The 27,793-nt window shown below is 40.5% G+C and overlaps 1 protein-coding gene across 1 annotated transcript in view; it reads right to left on the reverse strand.

The window, feature by feature from the left end:
• LOC140271416 (collagen alpha-1(XX) chain) overlaps positions 1-27,793 on the reverse strand; it is a 39,354-nt gene continuing 11,561 nt past the window's right edge. The window contains exons 6-42 of the mRNA XM_072366627.1: positions 27,274-27,471; positions 26,518-26,685; positions 24,221-24,340; positions 23,973-24,137; positions 22,475-22,633; positions 21,340-21,512; positions 20,967-21,096; positions 20,048-20,193; positions 19,628-19,757; positions 19,221-19,360; positions 13,342-13,468; positions 13,084-13,223; positions 12,858-12,990; positions 10,671-10,816; positions 10,304-10,433; positions 9,884-10,000; positions 9,593-9,739; positions 8,805-8,861; positions 8,424-8,462; positions 8,173-8,311; positions 7,317-7,459; positions 6,680-6,789; positions 6,219-6,377; positions 6,052-6,129; positions 5,735-5,821; positions 5,567-5,620; positions 4,923-5,018; positions 4,764-4,817; positions 4,614-4,667; positions 4,471-4,524; positions 2,935-3,006; positions 2,809-2,844; positions 2,537-2,603; positions 2,240-2,428; positions 2,075-2,152; positions 1,792-1,953; positions 1-714 (exon numbers count right to left, since the gene is read on the reverse strand). Coding sequence (XP_072222728.1) covers positions 686-714; positions 1,792-1,953; positions 2,075-2,152; positions 2,240-2,428; positions 2,537-2,603; positions 2,809-2,844; positions 2,935-3,006; positions 4,471-4,524; positions 4,614-4,667; positions 4,764-4,817; positions 4,923-5,018; positions 5,567-5,620; positions 5,735-5,821; positions 6,052-6,129; positions 6,219-6,377; positions 6,680-6,789; positions 7,317-7,459; positions 8,173-8,311; positions 8,424-8,462; positions 8,805-8,861; positions 9,593-9,739; positions 9,884-10,000; positions 10,304-10,433; positions 10,671-10,816; positions 12,858-12,990; positions 13,084-13,223; positions 13,342-13,468; positions 19,221-19,360; positions 19,628-19,757; positions 20,048-20,193; positions 20,967-21,096; positions 21,340-21,512; positions 22,475-22,633; positions 23,973-24,137; positions 24,221-24,340; positions 26,518-26,685; positions 27,274-27,471 — 4,226 coding nt within the window. The 3' untranslated portion in view covers positions 1-685. The remainder of the gene's footprint in view (positions 715-1,791; positions 1,954-2,074; positions 2,153-2,239; positions 2,429-2,536; positions 2,604-2,808; positions 2,845-2,934; positions 3,007-4,470; positions 4,525-4,613; positions 4,668-4,763; positions 4,818-4,922; positions 5,019-5,566; positions 5,621-5,734; positions 5,822-6,051; positions 6,130-6,218; positions 6,378-6,679; positions 6,790-7,316; positions 7,460-8,172; positions 8,312-8,423; positions 8,463-8,804; positions 8,862-9,592; positions 9,740-9,883; positions 10,001-10,303; positions 10,434-10,670; positions 10,817-12,857; positions 12,991-13,083; positions 13,224-13,341; positions 13,469-19,220; positions 19,361-19,627; positions 19,758-20,047; positions 20,194-20,966; positions 21,097-21,339; positions 21,513-22,474; positions 22,634-23,972; positions 24,138-24,220; positions 24,341-26,517; positions 26,686-27,273; positions 27,472-27,793) is intronic.

Genomic DNA, 27,793 nt, shown 5'->3' on the forward strand with positions numbered 1-27,793 from the left:
ACATCTAACATTCTCTTTCTCATTCAAACATATAATGCTCATCGCCCACACCCTAAGAAATCTGAAAATGTAAACATGAGCTGCAAATTAGAACTTGTACTTTATAAAATATACACGGATAAAAAGATGCAGCAAGTACAGTAAACATGTACAAATTACACACATGACAACAGACATTCTCACAGTATCATTTAAACCATAAAAAAAAAGCTTTCGTATCATGGATTATATATTTTTCATTATCTCTGAGGCAGTTGAGGTTAGAATGCAAATATATAAAGAACACAAATGGCTAAATTGTTTGACTTGATACAGTGCATAAGTACATAGAAATAGTAACAAAATGTTTCAGTGCGAATATGTTGCGTTTGATGGTACTCAACTGATCCCACTGGGAAAATGTTTTCCATTCATCATTAAACATTTTAGTCTCCACTAGACGACTCCCTAATTTCTCTGCAGTTTTTAAAAGGCAAACTCGAACAAGATGACATGGAGCAAATCTTCCTGTATCGTTTCATGTTCCCACACACTGTTTCCCACAGCTTCTGCATCATTCATCATGTCAAATTTCTTCGGTGATGCCATTCTCAGTCTGTCATCCGGCTCCAAAGGAACGAATTACAGCCATTTCATGCAGATGTTCATCAGCATACCACTGCTGCCTGCGTCTTAATACCCCCCTTTAGGGCTGGTAGCCATAATAAGGGTCCTCTGGATAAAGAAACACACACACACACAAGAGTCAACACTTTAAAATAGTATAATTTATCAATGTATTTGGCAGTATAGAAAGTTTTGATCTGGAAAAAGTATTTGCTACAAAGTTGACATAATCGGCAGTTTCTCATAAGTTATGGATCATTCTATTCTGCTCCCTAACACTTCCACACGTGACCTACTGTGTGGACGAAGCACATACAAAACCAATACTAATACAGTTTATATGCTACAGGTGGAAGCTATATTGCAAATGGATCAGTTTATTATGAGGCAACCAACAGAATATTCATTAAACTGCTCGCTTTAACATTTTATGATTTAGTTGAGATGAAAACTGCACTGATAATGTATGAACAAAGCATAAAATAATCTCCTTACAAACTGTAAAAAAAGCAAGGACAAATATTGAAAATTGTCCTTGCTATGGAGCTACTGTGATGAGGAGTTAAGATTGTATTGTTCACTATGTACATTCAAGAATTAAAGAAAAAATTATAAGTAATGATCATAATTGTTTATGAAGAATTTGCTTTTGTACTAGTTCAGTTTTTATTCCTAATATTCTACTCTATTTGGCATTTGTTTTGGTAAAATTTAGTTGGAAAACTGTTGCTATTTAGAATCTGTTGTATTTGGGTTCAGCCTCCACCTTTTCAGACAATAACTTGTGTTCTTTCCACTGATTTCAATCTTTGATTGTCAACATTTATTTACTTTTACAACTTCTTATTTTCATGTTGTGGAAAAAAGCTGGAGCCTATCCCAGCTGTCATTGGACGAGAGGCAGGGTACACCATAGTAATCACCACAGTAGTAATCATTCGATACGAAATACAGTGAATTATGGACATGTGGCAGGACTTGGCATTCTGCACTTAAAGAATCACAGCACTTTAATATATCTTACTTAATACAACTGAGCATTCTTATTTCCTCACACCAATTTTAACTGATCTGGAACTCGGCCTGAATCACCCTATCATGACCCATCTCCGTGTGATTCTCTGAGTCCTCACACCTTAATATTTACATAATTCTTGTCATCATAGGCCTCTCTCAGCAGCTAACCTGGTTGCTGGGGAACAGTTTGACAGCCTCCACTGCTGTCACACACCCCCGGTGGTCCAATCTCGCCTGGCTGCCCAGGAGGTCCCGGGATTCCTGCTGGTCCAGACTGGCCATCGTCTCCTTTGGGACCTGGGTCTCCCAGCTTGGACTCACCTGGAGGACCTGCAGACACACATCAAACACAGCATACAGTTATTATACCTAGACGTCACTTTGTGGTTGTGATCCAGCATCTATCATACATTAGCGTGATACATGAAACAAATGACTCATAGAGAGCTACCTGAAAATCCTTTGATCCCCGGGGGCCCATGGACATTGTTCCCAGGTGCACCTTTCTCCCCTGCCACACCTCTCCTTCCTGCAGAAACAGAAGAGATAAATCAACCCCATGACTTGTGTGCAACAGCATCTGCTTAAACAAACCATCTACCAGATGAAGTCCTACCCTGTTCTCCTGGATATCCAGGTCTGCCAGGCCTCCCCCTTGTGCCAACATTCCCCTGGGTGCCCCTGCCACCTGGTGGGCCCCTGCCACCTGGTATACCCGGTTCCCCTGGGGGCCCAACAGGCTCCTCAATAGGAGCCGGCTTTCGACTAATCTCATTGATGTACATGTCAAGCTTCAACACCTCCTCTGAAAAACAAGAACATGTTGCTGCATATGCATTTTTCATCTTATGGGGACTTGGAAAACTGTACTAAAATCCTCCCTGTATTGTTTTTTTTCAAGCAGAGTACTCACTGTGAACTAGTTGCTCACAGGCTTGTGTGACCAGTTGATAGATCATGGCCATCGACTGAGGTTCTCCCTGTAAAACATCAACAGATTCATCCACTATTGCTCCAACAACAAACAACCCATCCTTTGGATATTACAGTTGGTATGTTTGGTCTTAACTTTGCTATAAACTTACTGAGATGCCTTATGATGCTTTTTGGCGCTTTACTGAAAAACAGCCACTGAACTGAATTTGACAAACTGTTACTCAAATAGATCACGAGGACATAACCCACCTTTTCGCCTCGCTCTCCTTTATTTCCTGACAGACCCTGCGAAATTAAATTCATACGAGCGCAAAGTTAGATAACCAAATGTGTGGAGATAAGCTACTGCTACTGTATCTGACCCTCTGGTCTTACCGTAGGTCCAACAGGTCCTGAGGGCCCCCTCTCCCCAATGGGTCCTGGGTGTCCTGGGATTCCTTGGAAACCCTACACAATAGAAATAGATTAAGAAGAACAACGAACAACTTTCAGAGGAAGTTGGATGCTAACACTACTGTTATAAAACTATGAATAAACAGGAAAAATGACACACCAAGACACCTTTTTTTTCTTTCTGTCATTGGTGTCCTTCAAACAGAAACAGAAAGTTTGGAGGAATGAGTTCAAATGGATTTGGTTTCAAAGCTGCCGTGTGGAAAGACACCACCAGCCCACAACCTGGACTCTGTTTAATACTCTTTGTGACAGCAGTTCTTGTTAAATTAAAGTCTTAAGTCCAGTTTAATTCAATTTCGGCTTCTGAAGTTGCATTTTGTTTTTTCAAATTTGGAAATTTCAGATACTCTTTAACTCTCCGATTTTAGTGTCTGATTAGCTGGGTGTACATCCCAATGTATCGCAAATTTAAAAAAACGTTTCTGAAAATCTATTAAATAAAATTGGAATTTACAGTATGAGGGCGGTGGGACGGTGATGTGGTGGTTAGCATCCTCACATCGCAGCAAGAGGGTTCCAGGTTCAATTCCCGGGGCCTTTCTATGTGGAGTTTGCATGTTCTCCCCCATGGGTTCTCTCCCACCGTCCAAAAACATGCACGTTAGGTTAATTGGTAACTCTAAATTGTCCTTAGGAGTGAGTATGCGCGTGCATTGTCTCTGGGATGGACTGGCGACCTGTCAAGAGTGTACCCTGCCTCTTGACCAATGACAGCTGGGATAGGCTCCAGCTCAATTGGATCCATTCTAAATTGGATTAAGCAGGTAAAGAAAATGGATGGATGGATTCACTGTATGAGCATTTCCATCCATCACAACAGTAATTACATAAGATGAGCACTAGGTGGCAGCAATTCTCCATCTACAACAGCAGCAGAGGACAGGGCGATAAGATGATGAAACCTGTAACCTGAAACCTGGAAAAAAAACTAGCTGCGAATAAATTAACATGATGGGAAACCGGACAAAAAGCGCTTAAATTAACAATACTTTTGAACAACTAAAATGAAGCGAGTGCTCTTGGAAGAGTACAGATAACAGTACTTTGGTACTTAGGTTTCATGGATATAAAGATCTCCCCCTCTTCCCACATGCATAAAAGCCCTTTACCATATTTTGAGCAACTGTTAACAATTTCTAAATATTTTTTTGAGAGGCTGTACTTCTCAAAGCTACTATGCAGTCATATTTACTGTGGAAGAAATTGGTCTTAAATGACAACAGTTTTGTTTCTCATAATAATAAGAGAAAAAAAACAGGCTTTATTACACACATTACTGCAACTCTTCTTACTCCAACACATACCTTATCACAGTTTTGTGTGGTGAAATATGAATATTACTAATTAAAATAAGCAGTAATCTGGTTTCTTAGGTATCTTGTGTTTTGGGCAGAATGTTGACCTTAACGGTGCACCAAAGTAAACAGGAAAAGATCAAATAAAATTCAGGCTTACCCTGGGTCCTGTGAGACCAGGGGCACCGATGTTGCCCTCCACACCCCTGATGCCCTGTGAAACACGTTGCAGGGACATAAGCACTGACACACAAATCAGCTGCACGAGGAGCTGCTATCATTCATTAAGATCAAACGGCTCACCTTCGGACCCGGGATCCCCTCTTCTCCTTTTGGACCTGGAGGTCCTGGTAAACCCTGCAGGGAAAAAGAAGAGGAAGGTTAGAGGCAGATGAATGGACCTGTAGAAAAGACTCTACTCCACATAATTCTAAAATTTCCCTTTTAACTCACCTGTACTCCAGGTCGCCCAGGATCTCCCTTTTCTCCTCTTGCTCCTGGTGGACCCTGATCAGGACCATATCAAAAACAGAAAAAAAGTTGTTATTTTTCAGTATAGTCAGTTACTGACACTATAAACAGGTGCAATGCAAGGTTCAGAGTTTAACCCACCATTTTGCCCTGCATCGTTATACCTCGAGGCCCTACGCTGCCCACAGGTCCAAGGCCTCCCTCAAATCCAGGCTTTCCAGGGGGACCCACCTCACCCTGAGAGGGTCAACATAGGGAGTTAGTTAAGTGTTGCTTCAAAACAGAATCAGAAAAAGACCTGTGGCAGATTTAAACTTTTCTCAGCTACAGCAATTCGTAAAAAAAAAATTTGTAATGAACTAGAGTCAGGACAGATGTAAGAAGAGACTAGTCTGATGCAAACAACCTCTAATCTCAGAAATGTTTGTAGTTTTCTGCACTGCTCTATTCTTTTTACATCATGGATCATGTAAGCTGTGACAGAACTGTCATGTTTTATCAAGTAAATATAGAATCTAAAAGGTCTTTATTCACAGAGAAAACTGACTAGCCTTACACATATACACAGATCTTTTATTACATAAGTGGATATAAATACAAGACTTGGTAAAAACAAAAAGTGTAATATTGTATTCAAAACTATAGCTGTATTTTGAGCAACTAACAATTTGCGTCTCACATTTTCCATTTGGTTGCAGTATGGGGCACTAGATTAGACTTCATCCTATACACCGGACATGTTGCCTGTGTTTTTTCACAGTCAAGAGTGATCATTTTCATCTCACCTTTTGCCCTTGCTCTCCCTTCTCACCTTTCTCACCTCGAGGACCTGGTTTCCCCTGGGAGAGAGGATAACAAACTCAATGCAATTATCTTATTTATCAACCTAAATCATGTAGGAAATGATTCAAAAGGGATTCTCAGGGCTTATCCAAGTGTTTGTGGTGGCATACAATTGGTCCGGGGGACCCAGGGGCTCCGGGAATGTCAGAGGAACAAGTGCAGGTGTACGCAGGGGCAGGACAGCTCTCCTCATCTCTCTGAGGCAAACACAGAATTAACAGTAAAAATATGAAACATAAAGCATTGCTCAATATTGCATAATCCCTTCGTACAAATGATGAAAGCAATATGATCGGGATGGACAAAATGTATTGATACGAGTCATTTTCAGCAGGTTATACTATGGATAAAAGGTTTTCAGACAGTGTCATCAAACAGAGTCCTTTTAAGCAAGAAAAATGGCGGCTGTAAATAGTAACACACTGACCAGTCCAGGCAGGTCACAGCAGGTATCCTCTGAAGCCCACGTGGTGTTACAGACGATCTCAAAGGATTGTAGCTGGAACTGAAAACAAGGAAGAACATTACAAACAGATTAAGTAAATGACAGAGAATGCAGACCTGCGCTAAAATAAAAGAAAGGAAAGGAATTACTGGAGCTGATCCGCTATTCGGTCCTCGGGTCTTCGTCAGTTTTCCCAACATCTCAAATCCATCGGTCGGCAGGCTCCCCAGAGGGCGGGCGGGCCTCTCACCCACATGCTGGCAGTCCACAGACAGGGAGACGCTCACCTGGCTAACAGACAGGTGAACCTGTCATTCAGAAGAGAGGGAAACGATTAGGACATAAAACAGCCATGAATGATTTGAAGAAAAATCCCAGTTTAATCATATTAGAGCCAGAGTTTTGATCAACATCTTGTTTCAGCTGCAGATTGACTACTTTTATGCCTTCCTCTTCTTCTGCTGTGTGTCTTGACATAGGCTGAACATTCTTTAATTCGGGGCGCAAAAAGGTAGATGTGGAAGAGGCCATAACTGTTAAATCTTCCAAAAAATTACAATGAAGCTTAATTGGTCCTCAAAAATGAGCTCAGACCATTTTCTTTTCTCACCTTGTGAAAACTGCCATAGAACAGCTTGTGGACCTGCGGCTGATCAAAGGTCAGCTCCTGGACCTCTCCCCTGTAGTCCAGACTGAAGTACAGTAGATCTTTGGTAGATGCTGTGAAAAACACAATCACATACAGTCATTGTTAATAATTTCTCACCTTGTGTCTTCCAAAAAAAATTAAAAAAACCTACAAAAGCCCAAGCAGGGGTCAGATAATTGCTTTACACCTGTTAGACTGGACTTGAATAGCGTATTGTACAGTTTCCACATGAATGAGGACGTTTTTATTTTCATATCTAACCAACATTTAGAGCTCATGAGAACCGACTATGCTTATATCTTATTTGTCTGAGCCACAGAACTCCACTGTTGTTCATGGCCTACAAAACACATGCCGACACCAATAAAACACTTCATTTCCTTGTGTTTGTTCAGAATTTGCTTTCAACTGCATCAGACAATTACAGAGCCTCTTTCAAAACTGAAACCTAATTTTCTAAGATTTCCACCTGCTACATTTCGAGAGACACTTTGGTCTTTTTATGGAATTTACTGACAGCAACAAAGACGCATCAATTGTTGCTGAACATCAATTATAAAATTGCAAAGACTGGAAGAGTTGTAGAAATTATACTCACGGTTAATCACCACTCCCATTCTTGGCCGGAAGTCATTATCGGTGAGCTGCCAGAGAGCAAAGGGCTCTCTGTGTGTATCCTGCAACAGGCGGAAAGCGATGCTGATGGTGTGCTCTGGAGAGAAACCCGCAGGGTGAATAAATCTGAAAAAGGGAGCGAAACAGAGTATAATGAAGTCAATTTCTTTCTTCTTTTTTTAATTAAAAGGTAGATCAGCATGTTCCAGCTCAAGCCTGGGATTGAGCACATCCTCCATGCTCGTGTTTCTTCTTCACATCACTATGATGTGACAAAAGACGTGACAGAAGCAACACTGATTGGTGTTTGATTTACACAAATTTATTGCTCGGCAGTTTGGGATGCAATAGCTCCCTTTAAAAAACAGTTTAAGAGGATTTTTAATTTAGAGATTTGGATTAAACCTGGGTGTTAGTTTCAAGGGTACGCGTAATAGAATGAGTAAAGGTGGATTCGACTAAATATGCTTATTTGGCATGTAATGGGAGGCAACTGCAGATATTAGTGGCACAAAAGGAAAATGCCCTGAAGCCAAATGTTTTTGTGAACTGAATAATGGACCTGAGAGAGCAAAGCGGGCATGTTTGCACATACAAAGAAATTAGATCAGATAAATAAGGGAGTGGGGGCCAAGTCCTTAGAGTTACTACAGCTTTAATTTCAGTCCTAACTAAAGGCCAGAATTAGTGTTGTATGATCAAATTTCCTGGTTAAAGCAAAGACATCAGCTTTAGACTTTAAAACGTTGAAAGTGGTACATTTGATTATTTTATGATAAATGTTACCTCGTCTTGACTTTGATGGCAGCAACGGACAGATTAATAAAACAGTGTCTCACCTGGTGCTCTGTGTCAGCTGGACATCTCTGTACAGAGTGTATGTGGGGAGGGTGTTGAAGACAAAAGGCTCAGCTGCCACGCCCTCCACTGATGAGTGAGCTCTCTGTGTTAGACCAAACGCCTCCATCATGTTGAACCCTGACCAGCACACACGCACGCACACACACACAAAATAATGTCTGATGTTTTCAGAGCATATGGAGGCAGTATTAATCCTGGAGGTAAATGAAGTTAGGTATTAGGGTCTTACCTTTAACAATGCTGTTTCTGATCGTGACTTCAGGACAGACTGCAACACAAGAGGGCAGTGCTGAGACATCAGTTACCTTTGTCAGAAAAGGTATTTGCTAAATGTATTTGCTAAATTGCCTTGGATGTGACTTTACACACATCATCTTTCTGTTGAATCTTCCTCATCTGCAATTAACACATTTATTCCAATCTATGGAATAAACATATGCAGAAAACAATTTTTCTAAGACTTTCTGAACTTTTAAGGACCTAATAATAACCTCTCAACTCATAAACTTTTTCTGCTCATTTTCAACCTGAATTTGAATGTGTAACAGCAAAAAAACTTAAGAGTGATACTTAAGAACAAGATGAAGCCAAATGAGATACAAAAAGTCACCTTCATTGTGGATTGGGTACAGTCGAGGATGGATGGGAATCCTAACTGGAGCTGTGGCTGTAAAAGAAAAAGATTAAATCCATCATGGTATAGTAACAGTGAAAGTATCAAGACTTTTTGGAGCCACTGTTTTCTAGTCCATGGTCATTGACTTGTCCTGAAAGCTAATATAATACACTTAGAAACTACAATTATCTTGATATTTTCACAGAGTGCATAAATATCTTGGCATCTTGATTGATGGTAAATCAGTCAAGTCCCGCAAAGATAATCTGGTGTGCTGACTCAGGCAAAAATCTGGCTTTTGCTACAGAAACTTGAACTCAGTGTTATGATCTTGGAAAAAATACTTTTTTTTGGTGCAAAATACCGCACCCACCTCAAATCACCACATTTATACCTTTTGAGAAATTAGATTTCAAACTCCTCAACTAAAACTTGGAATTGTCAAATGCCCTTTCTCTACTTTTATTCATTCATTTACTAAACATCCTCCTTGTTTTTAGATTTTAAGGAGTTTATTTATACTGTATATTTTTTCATCATTCAATAAATGAAAAATCATCCTCCTTAATCAGGATGCACTTGGTCAGCACTCGGTTGATTGTATATTATTGTATGAATTTATACACAGAAACAACTGCTGTCACTACTACTACTAACTACTGAGCGCTCTGATCACAATTTTGGAGTCTGCATAAATAATCTATTTAATGGGTAAATGCATAAAGACATCAGGTCTTTTTAAAATGCATTACTTTCAGCGAGTGTTCAGGATCACGTCAAACCTGTTGGATGGAGAATGGAGACAGCGGCGCCCTCTGCCGAGCCGAGTAGTGAGTGCACGCTGATGCGATACAGAGTTTCAGGTTCCAGATCAATGAAGCAGTGACTGCTGCTGGACTCATCGACCGCTTCTTGCTTTGTTTGCTTGTCTATACACACACACACGCACACAGAAGCCACACACACACACACACACATCAACAGTTAAATCAACAGCAGCCAATGTGGTTTCAATCTCAGCCCAACTTAAGTACATGCAAGTGTAAACTCCTACAGATGTTCCAGCAGATTACCTTTGACAGACTGGATGACAATTCGATATCCATCAACAGCAGACACTGGCCTCCATGACACACATATACTAGAGTGGTCTGACCTGACCACGCTTACGCTGCTCACCCTTAAACTGGCTGCAGACACAGAAAAACAAAAGGTATTCAAACACAAAGCTAAATACTCACATGAATGAATTAGCCATATTCTACACAAAGGTTTTCTCATTAAGGCTTGAATATTGTTCTTTACTTTCAGTTGCATTGAATAAAATGTTCTGCTGAATGACTTAATGTAAGTAACACAATTAGATGGATTCTTACTAAGCTGTAGTAACCTTCCTATGGTACATCCTACAAGCATGTGTTTTTGTACATAAAAGAGTCAGCCTGCCTCAGTCTGCAGCCCCATGTTTAAAAAGGCTATCGTGTTTGACTCACCAGTTTTGCCTTGTGCTGAACCGCTGCCTCCCTCTCTGTTGCGATACTCTGCAGTGACCAAGATGCTGTAACGTGTATCTGGCTGTAATGACTCAAGCAGCACCTGCTTATTAGCACCTGGGACCAACACCTGTAAACATCAACTCAGTCTTTTAAGGCTCTCATCAAATAATGGGGATAATTTGAAGCTGTTGGACTCATCTGAGACAATCAACAACCCAATGATTTATGTCTTGGAGGAGGAGGAAAAATGTAGCTAAATGTAAGTAATTAAAGTTAAATAACCCAGTACTCTCACAAAGTGCTTCGCAATATATAGAATAAGAGAATTAAAAGCAATAAAATGTTATAGTTACAGCCCACTCACAGTGCCGTCCTGAATCTCAGCTCCAGTCAGTGCCGTATAAATCACACGGTACTGGAGCACATGAGCATTGGGAGGCACCCAGCTGACCAACAAGCTGACCGCAGTCTCCTCGGAAATTGCCACGCCAGAAGGACCTCCACCTGACACTGCAACAGAAGAAGAAGAAAAAGACAAGCATTCTCAGTTCCCACAAGATCTGCTTGTGTTCCATTAAAGAAAATCATTTCTGCAGAAAGGCAGAACAAACAAACAAAACTAGACAGTTCAGGACTTCAAAAGTGCTGTTCCTCTGAACAATAAACACGAAAAGATCACATGTTCAAGCAAAGAAATAAGATGTAAACATGGAACCACGGATAAAATGAAGAAGTATGCTGTGCAGGAAACCAGCGGTAAGAAGTTAATGGTGTATTAAAGTTGATGTCATTTCAACATTAAAGCTCATTTCAGATGAACAGAAGTTTTTAACCTTGATAACTCAGGTTAAGTTTTTACAATCATACTCATAACAGTTTTTTAATCTCCCAAAGCCAGAGTTTTCATATGCAAATATGTTTCCCATTTTACATTAACATTTAGCAACAGACTATTAGCTGTGAGCTGATTGGTAGTTTTATTAGTTTTATTTCAGCTCGGGTTGTGACTCTCTCTTGTTTTGCTGCCTTCCTTCTCCTCTTTGTTTCTTGTGTGTGTGTCTGCTTACTGTGTGGCTTCACTCTGCTGTGTGTCTTTTTTTACCAATCACACGTGCAGAATTGCAACTGTAATGACAAATTTACTTTAGCCGCGTCTGTGTGTGCAAACAAGCAGAAGCTGTGCCAAAGCTTTCAAAGCATCGTGCAGGTGTGGATAACAACGATTCTCCTTCTGAGTCTTTCCTCAAAACTGCCAATGTTGTTCATCAATTGCTCACATTTAGTTTTTTCTTTGTTAACAAGACTATGATCCAGGCCTACGTCCACACGATAACAACATTTTAGGTCTGCACAGCATCATCCATAGAAGAACAAGAACTGCTTTTCTCATCACACATCCGCCTTTTGACACTGGTCTCATTATGTATAGGACTGTAGTCAGGAAAGCTTTCAGAAATTAAATGTAATTAAAGTAATTGTGCATTATTAATTCTGATGTTGGCTATTTCAGAAAGCGAATTCAAGCACGAGTACCCCATTCTTGAGTTTGATTTCCCTCCATTAAAGATAATCATTCTGCTGCAGAAAAGAAAAAGACTTCAGACTTCCTATTTCGCATATTTTTGTGATTCTTTGTGTGTCCTAAGAACTTTTGCATTTTATGTTAATTTACTTTAATTTACAAGGATTGGACTTTCAGAAAGCCTCGAGAACTATTGCTGAAGAACATTTTAAAAGATTACAAGAAAGTCGGGCTGCTCAAAAGCAAAATACAAAGAAATGAGATGTAGCTCAAGACCTTTCCACAGAACAACTTTTTTTAATTCCCTTTAAATTCTCCTCCTTACATGAAACACAGTGTTACAAAGTGCCAGGAAGTAGTAGTCTTTTTACTAACTGTCAAGAATAAAGTGCGATAACAAAAAAATGTGATGTGTTTTGTGCATAGCCTACTTTATTTGGTAACAAATGTAACTTCTGCAGTTAGTGGAAAAAAGAACGCAACTTGAAAAAAAACACCCAGCAAAATGTTAAACAAAAAAAAAACAGACCAGCAACTGTGTGGCAAAATCTTGTGCGTCACTCCTTTATAGCCGACTTCTGAGACCTTTTTTGTTTTCATTTGCCATTTTATGTCAGTTTCTGTCATGCTGTCTGCTGTGGGAGTGTTGCTGTGTAGTTCTACACATGTCCATGACCATACATGTCTGTAACTGTCCTATTACAGTTACTTTTTACATTACTTTATTTTACTTTATTTATTACATTACTTTATTTTTATTTTTACATTACATTTCTTTTACATGTGGTATTTATGCCTGTTACTGGTGCAGAAATCACTGCAAAATGTTTGGTTCCCTCCAAAGATTTTAGGGTGTGGGTGCAGGCCCAATTTAGCAGGGTGCCCCTCATGAACTAGTTCATTTTGATGCCCTCATGCACTGGTGACAATAATATAGACAAGGCAAGACACAACATCACGTCCTGGTGCTGCTTATAGCATTGTTATTAATTAGTTTGTGTAGTGTAAATAAACATGCATCATACTCACAGGTGCTATACCGAATGGCCACAGCTTCACTCTGAGCTCCATCTCCATAAAGTGCAGACAAAGATATTTGGTATTCTTTATCATCTTCTACCCCCTCCAGAATTGCCCCTTCACTGTCTCCATTTACTCTAAGCTAAAACACACAAAAATGGAAACTTTTTACACACATTTTCAAGTAATCATTACAAACGAAGCCCTCAAAAATATCGAATTACCCCTTTCCCACCTGTCTCAGGTCTCCTCCACTTAAAGAAATCCACTTTATGAGGTAAGATACAACATCATCAGCTGCAGCCTCCCAGCGCACCGTGATATCACTGTCTGAGAAATTAGTCACCCTTAGGTCAGATGGGGAGGGCACCTTCACTAGGAGAAAAGGAAAATGTAGGAATGAAATATAAGGTAATGTTGATCACAAACAATTCTGATGCATCTAAGGTGGTTTCTTTAAGCATAAGAAACTCGGCATCTCTGTGTGTCTTACATGTGGTGATGTTGCTGGTGAGTGCTGCAGACAGTCCTTGTGGGTATTGAGACTGAACTGAAACCAGGTATCTGGACAGAGATGAGAGATTCTCCACCAGCACTGAGTTCAGCCCAGTTACCTCCACCTGAACAGATCGTATGAAGGATAAAATTATGTGAAATTCAATATTAGAGCCCGGCCGATTTATTTATCAGGCATTTTCCAAACTACCGGTATGGGCATTGATCATGAATATTAAAAAAAAACGGACGAAACACCCCTCAACCATGTTGTGAGTGTTGCCGTTGCATACTTTGTCCACCAGGGGGCACAACGTCCCTTTTGGCAACAAAGCCACAAACCCTACCAAACTATGTTTTACAATCATTTGCAGCAACATTATCCATTGCTACATTATGGCTTATCAATGCCTATTAGTGTGCCAGCTGATGTTTTTCTGTTCTGTTATGACAATAAAACAAGTTTATTTTGAAACTGCATTATCCTATTATTTCAGCGAGGACTCATAAATAACTACATATAACTAATGTTAGGGAAATCTGTTAATGTTTTGTTACACGTCTCTGGAATTTATTTTTTTAAATATATTTATATGTCGGCCAATATATCGGAATGTCAGATTTTTAAATCACCAAATATTTGTATCAGTATCTGCCTTAAAAATCCCATATGGTCGGGCTCTATTCAATATATAGCTGATGAAATTACACGTAAAACCTTTAGAACTGGATTATCCAAATTAATTATTTAAAAAAGGTCCAGATCTGAAAAGTCCTCATGCAAAATATTTACAATTCTTATGTCTGATCTGTAAATTTAGGACTTTAAAGATTTAGAGTCAGGACAAAGCACGTTTTACTTTTTCTCTAAGTGTGGGCGGCAATTTAATAAACTAACAAAATTGGTCGTATAATGTATAATCTAAAAACATTCCTGTATTTTTGCAGGACATCTCAGGATTGTTCAACAGTAAGTAAACAGCCTTAATAGTGAACATATATGTATTTATACTTATATTCCATCATGACACACTACTACAGGGTCTCTGCAGGTTTCAACAAATCAAATTTAAGATTTTTTAAGACTTTTTTAAGACCATAATGAATACGATTTAAGACCCATTTCACAACCATACTGGCAAAAAAGTACAAAAGGCATGAAAGAAACTCGGAGGGCCGGTTGTACTAACATCATCAAGTTAGGGTTTCTCATCAATTTCATGCGTGTGTCAGTGCATGTAGCGTTAGACTGCTCTCTAACCCCCCAACCCTGAGCGGAATCCAGAGGAAAATACACCGTTAACGGGACACGGGACGTCGCTTACATGCAACAGCAGCTTGTCGCTAGGACAGAGAATATATGTGGTCAGATCTGAGTTTACGTGTGTCGGTAACGGAACACATGCTGGGTGCGACGTGCTGCCGGTGACCTGACCTGTCGTGCACCAACACACCGGGTCGCACGCACAACACACTAACTGATTGTGCTCGATAACTTGTGACCGGGGTGCACAGGTACTTTAGTTCCGTTTTGATGTTACGTTATAGCGTCCTCAAAAATCGAAAAAATTAAAAGCAAGACTGAAGTTTATGCATGTGTTTTAAATAAAAATCACGTTAATACAGTTTAAGACCTTTCAAAACCGCATTTAAGACATTTTATGAAATTGTTGCATAAGGATGTTGTACTCTGTTTGAAAACTTTACTTAACTGCAGTTTATTCCTTTGCATGGTGTTAGGTGCGATTTACAACTAATTCTTCTTCTTCATTTTTTTTTAACTTCAATAATTCTTAATATCAACTCCAAACAACCCAGGGAGTTTTATTTCAGGGCACAACAGTAATCAGATATCTCACTCTAAAGCTTGTTCCTGGGGGGGATGTCACTCGTGAATATTCCCACCGCTGCTGTTGCAGCATAATGAACGAATGAGTTTTTTTTTTTTTTTTTAATATTCTTGTTTTCAGGTTCTTTGTTTCAGGTTCTTGTCATGTTTTCCCCCTGCCTCTTAGTTTCACTCTAGTCACCTGTTTTCTGTTCCACAGCTGCACATCATCATCACTTCCCCACAGCATTTAGTTTCCAGGTTCAGTCCCAGTCTTTGCAGAATCCTCACTTACCCTTCATGCCACAGCCACGAAAAGTTAAGTCTGGTTATGCCTCATAGTCACTGTTATTCATAGTCTTGTTTTGCCATAGTCTGGTCTTGCTTTGTTTATTTTCACAGTTCGAGTATTTTTGATAACCGGCTCAGCCGCGCCTTTTGTTCTTGCTTCGTACATTTGTTAATCTTTGTTTTTGAGAAGTACTGCATCTGGGTCCTACCTTCACCACCGTACCTTGACACAAAGCTTCTGAATTTTTTTTACACGTGTCAATTGAAGCTAAATAAATATTTTAGCTGCAAAGTAAAAAAGTATGAGGGGGAACAAAAGCCAATTTACTGAGTTATTGTTGTCTGCAGATGCAGATATACAGCTGGTATGAGATTACAATAACAGTTCCCTGTGAATATGAACCTGATTCAGGGGTTTTCTCGAATATTTCTTGACATTTCTGCATAATTACCTTGATTTGTGTAAGAAACAGGGTGAAATAATCACACTGTTTTGTCAAATCGGTGACAACATTTTTATTTTTTTTATTTTATTATGTTCCTTTTCTCATATTAACTAATATCTCATAATTAGCTGGACATTAAAAAAAAGAAAAGTAGGCGTACTCCCAGTGTCCTATTCATTTGAATGTTTCTGTATTGTCCTAGACCATGGGAGGCCTGCAGTCTTTCACAATAGGGCAGCTGGACGTGTGCCGCCACCATCACACACACAGTCATGCACACACTGCTCTGCGATGTCGAGGCTGATAAACGGTGTTTAAAGTTGAAGTGTAAAGGGCACGCTGTGACCCTAACTGATTACCTTTGCAGCACTAATCAGATCTGTAAGTAGCTATAATTGTTGTTCTTTTATCAAATCCCTTTGTATGTCAAAGGTTATTGAAATTAGAAGAAACAGTACCGTAGTCTGATTGTGTTAAAACAAATTCCTCTGCAGCGGGTTTTGAAGAATAACAGTTAGTAGTGTGTCATGCACCAGTTTTATCCTGTCTTACACCTCCCTACAAAAAAACAGGAATGTTTTACCTTTCGATTTCTTCTTGGATACAAGGTCAAAGGTCACCTATCAAAATGAGTCAGCGTTTTCCACTCTGTTCCTGTTCCACTCTTGTCTCTTTGTCTCCCGAGTTTCTTGGGATATCTGTTCGGGACTTTCCCAAGCTGCATGTTTGCATTGGATCTTGTGTTTTTGGAGTCAATGTTTGTGTTGAATTAGTTTTTTACATAAAAGTATTTTAGTTCATCTTACTCCCCCTGAGTTCTCCATACACCTTTATCTTCCTACCTCTATCAATCTTTTTATTCAGTTTGACCTTCCTACATAGCGTCTCCTTAAATGGCCCGTTTTAAAGGTTTTTAATGATGAAAGTTCCTCTATAACAGGACTCTGTCATGTGGAAAAAAAAAAAAGTATATTTTGGTATTCTTAGAAGACGAAACATTTAAAATCTGTTTACATCTGCTTGCTTCTCTCCTTCTCTATGCTCTCATTTTCTGTAATACAGCTGAATTCAAAATGAATTAAATCCGTACTCTAACCATTTAAGACAACATACTTATTAACCTTTAGAGCATGGAAAAGTGATCAAGCAAGTAAAGAGCAGAATAGCACAGAACAATTTTACAATGCATTTCGTCATTCATGGAAGCATGAAATTAATTATCCATGGAATAATCCATCAAATACATGGTCTGAAAAAGACCCTTCAGCCCCCCATATGGAGCCAGTTATCAAGGAGCCAGGCTACTTCTTTTGTTCAAATCACTCAGCAACTTTCCAATTTGAGGGTAGATTTATCGAGCTACATGTACTGTACAATCCCGTGTAAAGATGTGCCTTATGATCAAAAACACCTAATTGCCACTCAGCAATCCCGCTAGCAGGCCAACCGCTGCCATGAGATGAAATGAAAGAACTCATGTTTTCAGCAACACAAAAAAAACTCTCACCATCTCTTCAAGTATTTTTTTTTCTTAATGAAGAAAGCCTTTTATTGTCCATAAATAACTGCAATTCGAGCATGGGAATAGATATACATCTGAAGGTGAGATAGGACATGAAAATGAAAAAAAGTACTAAATGTAAGTGCAATATTCTAAAAGCTTTATGGAGGAGCTTTGCCCTACGTTTTCCTTTTCAGGTCCCCAGGAAGCTAATGGCCTGCCTGCTGTTTCAGCAACACTAAAAAACCTCTTCACGTTTTTTTCTTAATAGAGAAAGCCTTTTATTGTCCACAAATCTGCTAGGCAAGGAGATGTATGCAAATGACAGAAGGTTTTTTTTTTTTTTTTTTTTAGAAAGTTTTTAGAAAGCCCAGAAAGAAGAGCATTGCAGTAATCATTTCTAATGTGATGAAAGCATGGATCAGTGTCTCTGCATTGGCTTGCGAGAGAAACGGTCGCATTCTGGTAATATGCTTCAGATCAAAGAACGCTGTCTTTGTTATATTTCTCTCATAGGATGTACAGTTTAAGCTATAATCAATTTTAATTCTGAGGTTCTTCATTTCTTTTGAGTTTGACAGTGGCTTCAATTTTGAATACAGTTTCTCTGTATGTATCAGGACTAGAAACCAATGCTTCTGTTTTGTCCTGATTGTGCTGGAAAGATTGCCTGCCATCCATAAATATAAAATATAAAGCTGTGCGTAATCTGCATATCTATGAATGTTTATGCCGTGTCTATTGATGATATCCTCAAGGGGCAGCATGTAGAGATTAAAAAGATTAATTCTAACCTGAAATTAAACTTTGGGGAATGCCATAAGTCAGTTTATTTCTTTTATTTCTCTGTATCAATGAAGAATTTTGTTCATAGGTAAGATAGGACCTGAACCACTTCTGTCACGATTTACGTTCCGTTTCATGTCTTGTCTCATCACTTCCTTTTTTATTTCCCCTCTCGTTTCAGGTATCTTGCCTTTCCTCCCGTGTCAAGCGTCTAATTGTCTTCCCTGATTCCCAAGTGTTTCCACCTGTTCCCCTTGTGGTCAAACAGTCTGCGTTTCCCTTGTCTTGTGCTCGTATGTTGTCTCCATTCATGAGCTTCTGTACCAGCCTTTGTCTTGAGCCATAGTTTTCATAGCCATACTTTCCACGAGCCTGCAGTGAAGCGATCCTCCTGCAGAGCCATCTTGTTTTGTACTTTATTCTTATTCATAGTCATGGTTTATTTATGCAAAACCGTAAGTTTCATAGCCTTGTTTGTTCCTCCGTTTTTTAAAGAGAGATTTTTCATCGCAACCTTTCATAGTCGCCTCCGTTAAAGGAGAGCTTTAAGTTTATAGTTAAAGTTTCATAGTGCCTCTTTTTCGAGTGCGTCCTTTGTTTAAATCCGCCTCATCAGGAGAGTGTGAGAGTTTGTTTCTTATTGTTCATAGCCCTTTGTTTTCATCCCAGTGTGGAGAGGTTTTGTTTGTAATTTTCATAGCCGCGCTCGTCCTCCACCATAGTTACAGAGGAGAGCTCTTAGGATTTTACAGCCTGTTCTTTTGCTCTGTGAGGAGATCCTCATCCTGCCTTGCTGTGCTCTGTGTTTATTCAAATAAACATCACTGAATCTGAACTGACCCTGCATTTGTGTCCTGAGTCCCTGAAGCCCTGACAAATTCAGGACAGCACCAGACAGGCCAGCTCAGGTGTGAAGTCTACTAAAAAGGATGGTGTGGCTCACAGTATCAAAGACAGCACAACTAAGAAGAACTTAACATAAATAGTATACGTGTCCAGGGTTTTCAGTATGTTTGTGTAGTTACCTGCTTGATGTCACTGCCGTGGTTTGTGCTGTAGGTGATTCTGTGGCCGGGGACATCCACGGCGCCGGGCACCCAGCTCACCCTCAGCATACTGTGGGTGACCATCGGGAACTGAACACTCACCGGTGCTGGAAGAGGGACTAAAGGGGGAGGAAATCAAGAAGAGTGAGAAGAAGAAAGACATAAAATCAGATTTTACAGTATGGAAGTAACAGATTTTAAAGTGCCAATTAAATGTTAGTCTGGTAGATCTGTTCAAGAGGGAAGATGAAGCAATCTGATCAGCATGATTTTAACAGAAGGAAAAAATCAGGGAGTGAAAGGTGTACATTGGAAGGAAAGAAGGTCCAATAGAGTGGGAGCACACAGGAAAAAAGAGAACGTGTATGAAAGTGGGAAGTTCTTACACGTGGTAGCAAGAGAGGTGACAGGATCACTAGGATCTTCGTCATAGAGCGCATAAAGTGTGACAGAGTAGTCCGTTGCTGGCAGTAACCCTGCCAGCTCCACTACAGTCTGATCTGCACCGAATTTCTCCTGCAGACACAGAAACAAAGCATGAATGTGGAGTCGGAGGTTTGCTAATCCATCTCACAAGCATTAGGTTGGATCAGTCTACATTATAAAATGATAATGAGCCCCCCCCCCCCTTTATTTAGTCCACTTTAGTGAGCCAGGATTTTACCAGCACCACCAACAGCAACAGCACCCACAGGGCTATTTTGTTTTAAATGGTCATGCTGTCTGTGTTTATGTATGTAGAGGGGGGGCTCAAAACAAAGCTTGGCTTTGACCAGGAGCAGCCGTGTCCCGTGAGCATGTCTCACCTCCTTCGCGTCATCAGGCTCTCCGTGGCTGAGAGCCGAGTACAGGATCATGTACTGAGAGGCCCCAGGAGCTGCACTCCAGCTCACTCGCAGCATGCTGTAAGAGGAAGGGGTCACCTCCATGCTGGTTGGCATTGCCAGTGGTACTGAAGGAGGGGAAAAATGGTGGTAGGAGAAGGAAAAATAAGCATCAGATGCAGTTTGCTGTACAATCACTGCTGCAAGATCGACTCGCTGTGGTGACCCCTGATAAAGGGAGAGACCGAAAGAAGAAGAAGAGGAAGCAGTTTGTTGTACATACACTTACTACATTGAGCAGAATTATGTACAATATTGTGCTAAAGTCTTCCACCTGTCATTTCTTAGTATTTTGCTTCCAAGGAGTCAGACGTTCTTGCCGGGTTTTTAATTGATTGACAGTTCTCCAGGCTTTCTAAAAGTCTTACAAAGTTTTTCTTTGGACATTGGCTGCCCTTTCAGACATGTTCAGTCCAGTCATTGTCCCTGACAATTTTCAAAGAAATGTGCTTTTTTGGTTTGTTAAGACACTTAACCCTCATCTATGAATCCTTCAGGCATAAAATAGGCGCCTAACTCATGGGATGAACCAGTGCTGTGTCTACACATAAGAGACAACTTAGCAAGGAACCAATTTTTTTAAATTGTATTTTTAGGCGCTCTGAAGCCTGATAATATGTGAAGAAATGAGAGGTAGCTCAAGACTTCTTCACAATAATTTATAAGTGAAAAACAGAAAATAACGCATCTCATTTTTACATGCACACCTGTACACCTTTTTTTATGCGTACATATAAGGAAGCATTATGTTTGGCGTGATGACGAAACACGAAACATTAGATATAGATTAACAAACACGATTTCCGTAAAAGAAAATATTTATCTGTGATTTCATGCTTACAAGTGGTGACAGTTCCTCTGAGTGCCAGGCCAACATTGTCTGCATACACGGGGAAGATGGAGACGTGGTACAGCGTCTGGGACGAAAGGCCATCAAGCACCACAGTGGACTCAGAGCCGGGAACCACCACCTGCACAAGCATTACTAAGAATCAGACAGAGACATGCGTAATACTCCTGCACTTATAAATAATTAAACATGTTGCCATCAATAGACTTTTTTTAATCTATCATGTCTTTTTCAGTAATACCACAAAATAGTATTATTTTTTGCATAAAGTTTGATGAAGGAAACTGCTGTAAAATAAGCCAAATATGATGGACTGCATTGTGGCTAAAACTGTCGGTGCAGGTGAAGTGAGACTATATCTAACCTCATGGGGACTCTGACCCTCAGCACTGTGGTACACCACCCTGTACTGCTGGACTGGCTTAGCAGGATTGATCCAGTGCAGCTTCACATCTCTGGATCCAAGATCAGAAAACCGGAGATCAGTAGGACTTGGGTAGGAGAGGGCTGGGTCTGCTGTGGGCCCAGGCTCCATTCCTGGAAGCAACACATCAGCCCTTACATAATTTGAAAGCCTAGTGTTTTGATGTCATTAGTTTGTAGATACAATGATTATGAAAATTAAATTATGCATCTATTCTACAGTTTTATGTGTCAAGGCATAATAATATATTTTTTTAAAAAGCTGGTCCTTGCCAGGTCTTGAAATATGTTAATAGATTAGGAGAATTCAACTCGACATATCACACTGTGTAACTTGTAGTAATGGTTTCCTGTGGGACGTAATCAGTCTCTCACATGGTTGTGGAGGAAGTTTGGCCCACTCTTCTTGTCGACGTTGCTTCAGTTCATTGAGGTTTGCAGCAGTGGTTTATACACAGCTCTCTCTAGACAGTTGGTATGAGGAGTTTGTGCTGATATGCTGTGTTTGGTTTTCTCTAAACATGCTGCTGTGCATTATGACCAAACATCTCCACTTTGGTCTGGTCTGTCCAAAGGACATTGTTCCAGAAGTCTTTGTTTGGTTTGTTCAGATGCAGCTTTGCAAACCTAAGCTGTGCTTAGTTGGATTCCCATTGCAGCACGGTTGTCTTCTGTGAGTAGCATTACACTCACACACCTGTTGATCTATGTGTGTCAGCTTGACTTTTTCTTTTTTCTTTTGTTATATGTCAATATGTCTACCAAATCGCCTGGTTTTATTTATCCATTTACTTGCTGATGATCAATTAATTATTTGATGAGCCATACCTGGCTGGTAGTTGCCCTCAATATTTATAGGAACAGTAAGTGTGAGCTTAGTTTTTGACAAAACTTTGCTAGTTTTGGCTTAGGTGTTGGAAGCAAATAATGACAGTGTAAAATTGAATTTGTTGTTGTTCATCTTATGTTATATTCACCTATATTTAAGAACTGGTAAGGACCAGATGATGTTTTATTGTGTCCCGTTTTATCAAACTTCAGAATTATGCTTTTTCACGTGGCTGTGGGTGGATTACGTTTTGTGATGCCACGGTCTTCTATTCTACCACACAGGATGTGGACCAATCGTGCCACGAGTTTGCTGAGCAGAGGAAAGTCATTCACGTTGTAGACGTTCAGATCCACCGGCTCTGATGCCACCTGTCTCAACTCAGCTTCATCTGCGTTCTTCACTCCTGAACAACACAAAGTTGTAAAATAGATAAATCTCTTTAGCATTAAAATCATTCAAGTATACACTACCGTTCAAAAGTTTGGGGTCACAATTTTGTGTTTTCCATGAAAACTCACTTTTATTCATCAAATGAGTTGCAAAATTAATAGAAAATATACGCTGGCAAGGTAAGAAATAATGATTTTTATCTGAAATATTAATTTTGTTCTTCACACTATGCTTACGTCAAAGAATGCTCCATTTGCAGCAGTTACAGCATTGCAGACCTTTGGCATTCTAGCTGTTAATTTGTTGAGGTAATCTGTAAAAATTTTACCCCACGCTTCCTGAAGGACTTCCCACAAGTTGGAGTGGCTTGATGGGCACTTCTTGTAATTCTTGTAGCATACCAGCTGCCTGCTTCTTCCCTAAACAGTTGCAAACTTGCATAAGTGTGCTTTGGGTCATTGTCCTGTTGTAGCAAATTGGCAAATTGGCTCCAATCAAGTGCTGTCCACAGGGTATAGCATGGCGTGGCAAAATGTAGTGATAGCCTTCCTTTTACCTTGTACAAATCTGCTACTTTACCAGCACCAAAGCAGCCCCAGACCATCACATTACCTCCGCCATGCTTGACAGATGGCATCAGGCACTCTTTCATTATCTTTTCATCATCTTTTCTGTGTCTCACAAATGTTCTTCTGTGTGTTCCAAACACCTCAAACTTTAATTCGTCTGTCCATAACACTGTTTTCCAATCTTCCTCTGTCCAATGTTTGTGATCATTTGCCCATATATTTTTCACATGAAGGTTCTCTTTTTGTGGCCATTTTGAGAGTATAATTAAACCCACAAATGTGATGCTCCAGATACTCAACTAACTCAAAGGAAGGCCAGTTTTACAGCTTCTCTCACCAGCAAAACAGTTTTCAGCTGTGCTAACATAATTGCACAAGGGTTTTCAAGGGTTTTCTAATCATCCATTAGTCTTCTAAGGCGATTAGCAAACACAATGTACCATTAGAAGACTCGAGTGGTAGTTGCTGGAAATGGGCCTCTTTACACCTATGTAGATATTTCATTAAAAACCAGACGTTTCCAACTAGAATAGCCATTTACCACATTCACAATGTACAGTGTATTTCTGATTATTTTAATGTTATCTTCATTGAAAAAAACAGTGCTTTTCTTTGAAAAATAAGGACATTTCTAAGTGAGCCCAAACTTTTGAATGGTAGTATATATATATGTACATACTGTATGTAAGAATGAGAACTTAAAAATAGCAATAAAATGTACGAATGTGACGGGAACACAGGTCTCACAAAACTCCTGACAGGGAAACATTCATCTCTTCTCACCTACAGCGATGATTTCCACGCCTGCGTTCTTCAGCCGGTTTGCCGCAGCAATGGCATCATCCTGAGACTTCCCATCAGTCAACAACACCAAGAAAAACGGTGTGTCCGATCTTGCGCCTACCTCAGCCCTCATGTTCTCCTCCATGACGTGTAGCAGTGCCTGCCCTGGGAGACCGCCGGCTGGTTATGCGCTGACAGAAAACAGTGCATGTACAGTACCGAGGGTGCAAAATGTTGAGTGTTTGTACCTGTAAACGTGTTTCCTCCTTTATATCTGAAATTTCTCACTGCCTCCAAAAGCTGCTCTTTCGTGGTGAAGCTGCTGAGCTGCCACTCTGTACGGGGGTCTCCACTGTACTGGGTCAAACCTGGAACAGAAACACCTCATTAGATGTGATGCTATCATCTCGAGCAGAAGATTTTAAAAAAAAAAAACATTCCAATGTGGTTTAACTTAATATTCTATCTTTTTGCATTTTTGTTTCTTTTATACAACAGACCTAATTCAAAGCAAGACTGTGGTAACTAAACTCTTTAGGGGGCACACTAGTAATTAGTTTTATAAAACCACATTATAATAATGGGAAAATTAACACTGCTTCATACATTGATTCCTTTCAGAATTAGCAATGTGCTACTGCAGCCAACATAATGACAGACTGGAGGATCTTTTTAAAAAACCATGATTGTTGGCTGCTGAAATACATTGCTGTTAGAGTGGTTAATGAAAAAGAAGAGCGTGAACAATGGGAGCAGCTTGATAAGGAAAAAAAGAGAAGGAGGCTGACTGTCTAGGTCTGTGGATTGTGTTGTGTTTAGGTTTAAAGTTTTTCCTTTGGTTTCTTGAATTCATAAAATTTTTTTTATATTTTCAAAATTCGATTTGCTTTGGCGGGCTGCACGGTGGTGTGGTGGTTAGCACCGTCACCTCACAGCAAGAGGGTTCCAGGTTCGAGCCTTTCTATGTGGAGTTTGCATGTTCTCCCAGTGTATGTGTGGGTTCTCTCCAGGTACTCCGGCTTCCTCCCACCATCCAAAAACAAGCATGTCAGATTAATTGGTGACTCCAAATTGTCCGTAGGAGTGAGTGTAAGCGTGCATGGTTGTTTGTCTCGTTTGTCTCTATGTGGCCCTGTGATGGACTGGTGACCTGTCCATGGTGTACCCCGCCTTTCGCCCGATGACTGCTGGGATAGGCTCCAGCCCACTCGCTACCCGATTAACGGACTGTCGGTATAGAAAATGGATAGATTTGCTTTGGCATGTTTGGCATGTTCTCCTCGTGTATGCGTTGATTCTCTCTGGTACTCCTGCTCAGAAAACAGTGGGAGGAAGGGAGTGTTAACCCTAAGGCATGTTAGGGTTAACTGGTGTCTCTAAAATTGTCCCTAGGAGTGTGTGTGTTGTCTCATTTGTCTCCATGTGGCTCTGTGATGGACTGGCGACCTGTCCAGGGTGAACCCCGCTTCTCGCCCGATGGCCGCCGGGATAGGTTCCAGCCCCCCCGTGACCCGACAGTTGGATTAGGCACGTATAGAAAATTAACGGCTTTGGTTTTATTATTGCTGCGATATTGCTGTTGACTTACTCCCGTCTGTGCTCTGTTAGTTTTTGCCCTGTTCTGTAATCTGGTTCACTTCACTCTCCGTTTTATTTTGCAGAGCCTGTTCCTCTGTTCCCTTCGGTTACATTTACATGCTCTTGTTGTACATCAGGCCTTCATTTGCTGATTACCACCTACCTGCTCTGTGTTACTCATTATCTCTTCCCTCAGAATAAATTGTGCTCAGCTTCTTTTGTACTTTGCCAGATCCTTGTCTTTCTTTTAAGCTGAGTGTCTCAACCTCTCAACCAACTTTATTCTACTACCTGGCAGTTTTTGTAAGTTTTATAAAAGACTTGATAGCTCGCTGCCTCACCTGCTGCTCATACTGGGCAGCTTCTTGTGAAGTTTGTAAGTTTTATGAAAGTTTTAACTACGAAGCCTTGGTTTCAGTGGTTTTGGGGGATGGGTGAGTACCTTGTAGTGGTTAAGGATGATTTCAACACTTTTTGATATTGATAGTTTTCTGTTGTAAGACACCACAACCAGCATCCTTGCCTAAGACCTCCACATAGGGATCAGGGCCAGAGCCCAGGGCCAGAGCCCAAGTCCAGAGCAAGTGTCCCTGCTCAGGTTCATGCCCCTGCCACCATGGTCCCTGGCCAGGTCAAAGGCAAACCAAATCCAGTGGCTTGTGACATCCCACTGAGTCCAGTTTCTGTCCTTGGCTCTGCAGACAGCTCCCAGGACATGAAAAGAGCCCAGGAGGGCCTGCCTCACCTCCATGTCTCTTACAAGTTACAAAGTTGCAAAAGGTAATCATTAATTAATTTTTTCCCTATTAATAACGTTCATACTGAGGTAATCAGCAGCTTGCTTTGCCTGTGGGCTGTTGATTTAACATCCCTGCCTTAAACAGTCTATCCCTCTGTAACATGCAACAGGAATGATGATGTGGAAGGAGCAGAGTAATTGTGAAATCCCCAGCACCCTGGCCCTCACCGATCTGAATGTGATTCGGACCAATGTGGAAAGGTGTAACCAGCCCTTCCAAGAAATCTCTGACCCGCCTGAAGTTGGTTCGTCCAATGCTCCAGGAGCCATCCACCAACAGCATGATGTCCGCTGCTGCATCGCTGTCGCACCGATATGGCTTCCTTGGAGACGACCCTTAATATAAAGACACGGGAGGAGAAAAATCTTAAACTGAGAGTTCGAAGAGCCTTGGAGCTTTTTTTAAATATTCCTCTAACATCCCTTTTTTTAATGTCTTATCTGTACACCTTTATGGTTTTCATTTAAGAAATAGATGAGCACGTATTTAGGAGAGGAAAAATGTAGGTGTGTAAATACCATGTGAACATGTATTGACATGGTGCATTCATGAACGTAACGTAACGTAAGTTTCCATGTATGTGAGGCTCTGTGTAGCCCCTTAGATTATAACGGAGAGAGGACACATGTGCCCTCCAGCTCAAGAAGATGGCCTGTCATTACCCATTCCAGGTCTCTCCCTCATGTAAACACTGTCATCACATCTCAAACCAACACTTACTGCTCAGAACCCTTTTTTAGCTTTGCAGTGGAGCTGGACATGCCTTTAAACTTAACGTAACTCGCTTAACTTCCTGCTTCAAGGGATTGTTCCTTATCACTTCTGTTGTGCTTTGGTTAATTTAAATAATTGATATCATCATAAACATTAGTTTAAGTCTGAGATTTTGGCAAGTTTTTGTAACACTGGGGAGCAGAGGTTACCTGTGACTGGCCGTGTAGGGAAGGGTGTCTTCCGGGGTTTATCCTCAGTAACTTTGCCCTGATTTGTCCCCTGCTCCTCCTTATTTTCCACTGTGGAACGATGTCGGCCTTTTTCTTTCCTCCTTTTCTTCTTCTCTTTGGTAGTTTTCTCTGGGGCCTCATCAGTGACTTCAGAAGGGGTTTCTGTAGTTGAGGGCTCTGGAGGCCAGAGGTAATGGCAAGAACACATGGGTGGGGTTACATTGAGATAAGCAAAATTGTTTTGGGGACCAGTTGAGGCTACACGTGACAGAAAAGTATCAAAGGGAAAGTTAGAGAAATCCTGATAATGAAGACATATGGACTATCCTTGTTTGGCAAACATGGCATCAAGAATTTCTAAAACCCAGTGCCTTGCCCATCATCCATCTCGTTCATGCTTTTATCCCCGACTTACTGGGTTCTCAAGGTTGTCTGTATCTACATCAAAGTTTTTGTGGTATAATTGTGGAACAGCATGTCTGATCCAGGTATCAGAGTA

This window comes from Leuresthes tenuis, unplaced genomic scaffold, assembly GCF_036924035.1.
Source record: "Leuresthes tenuis unplaced genomic scaffold, fLeuTen1.0.hap1 SCAF_16, whole genome shotgun sequence".
Lineage (NCBI taxonomy): Eukaryota > Metazoa > Chordata > Actinopteri > Atheriniformes > Atherinopsidae > Leuresthes > Leuresthes tenuis.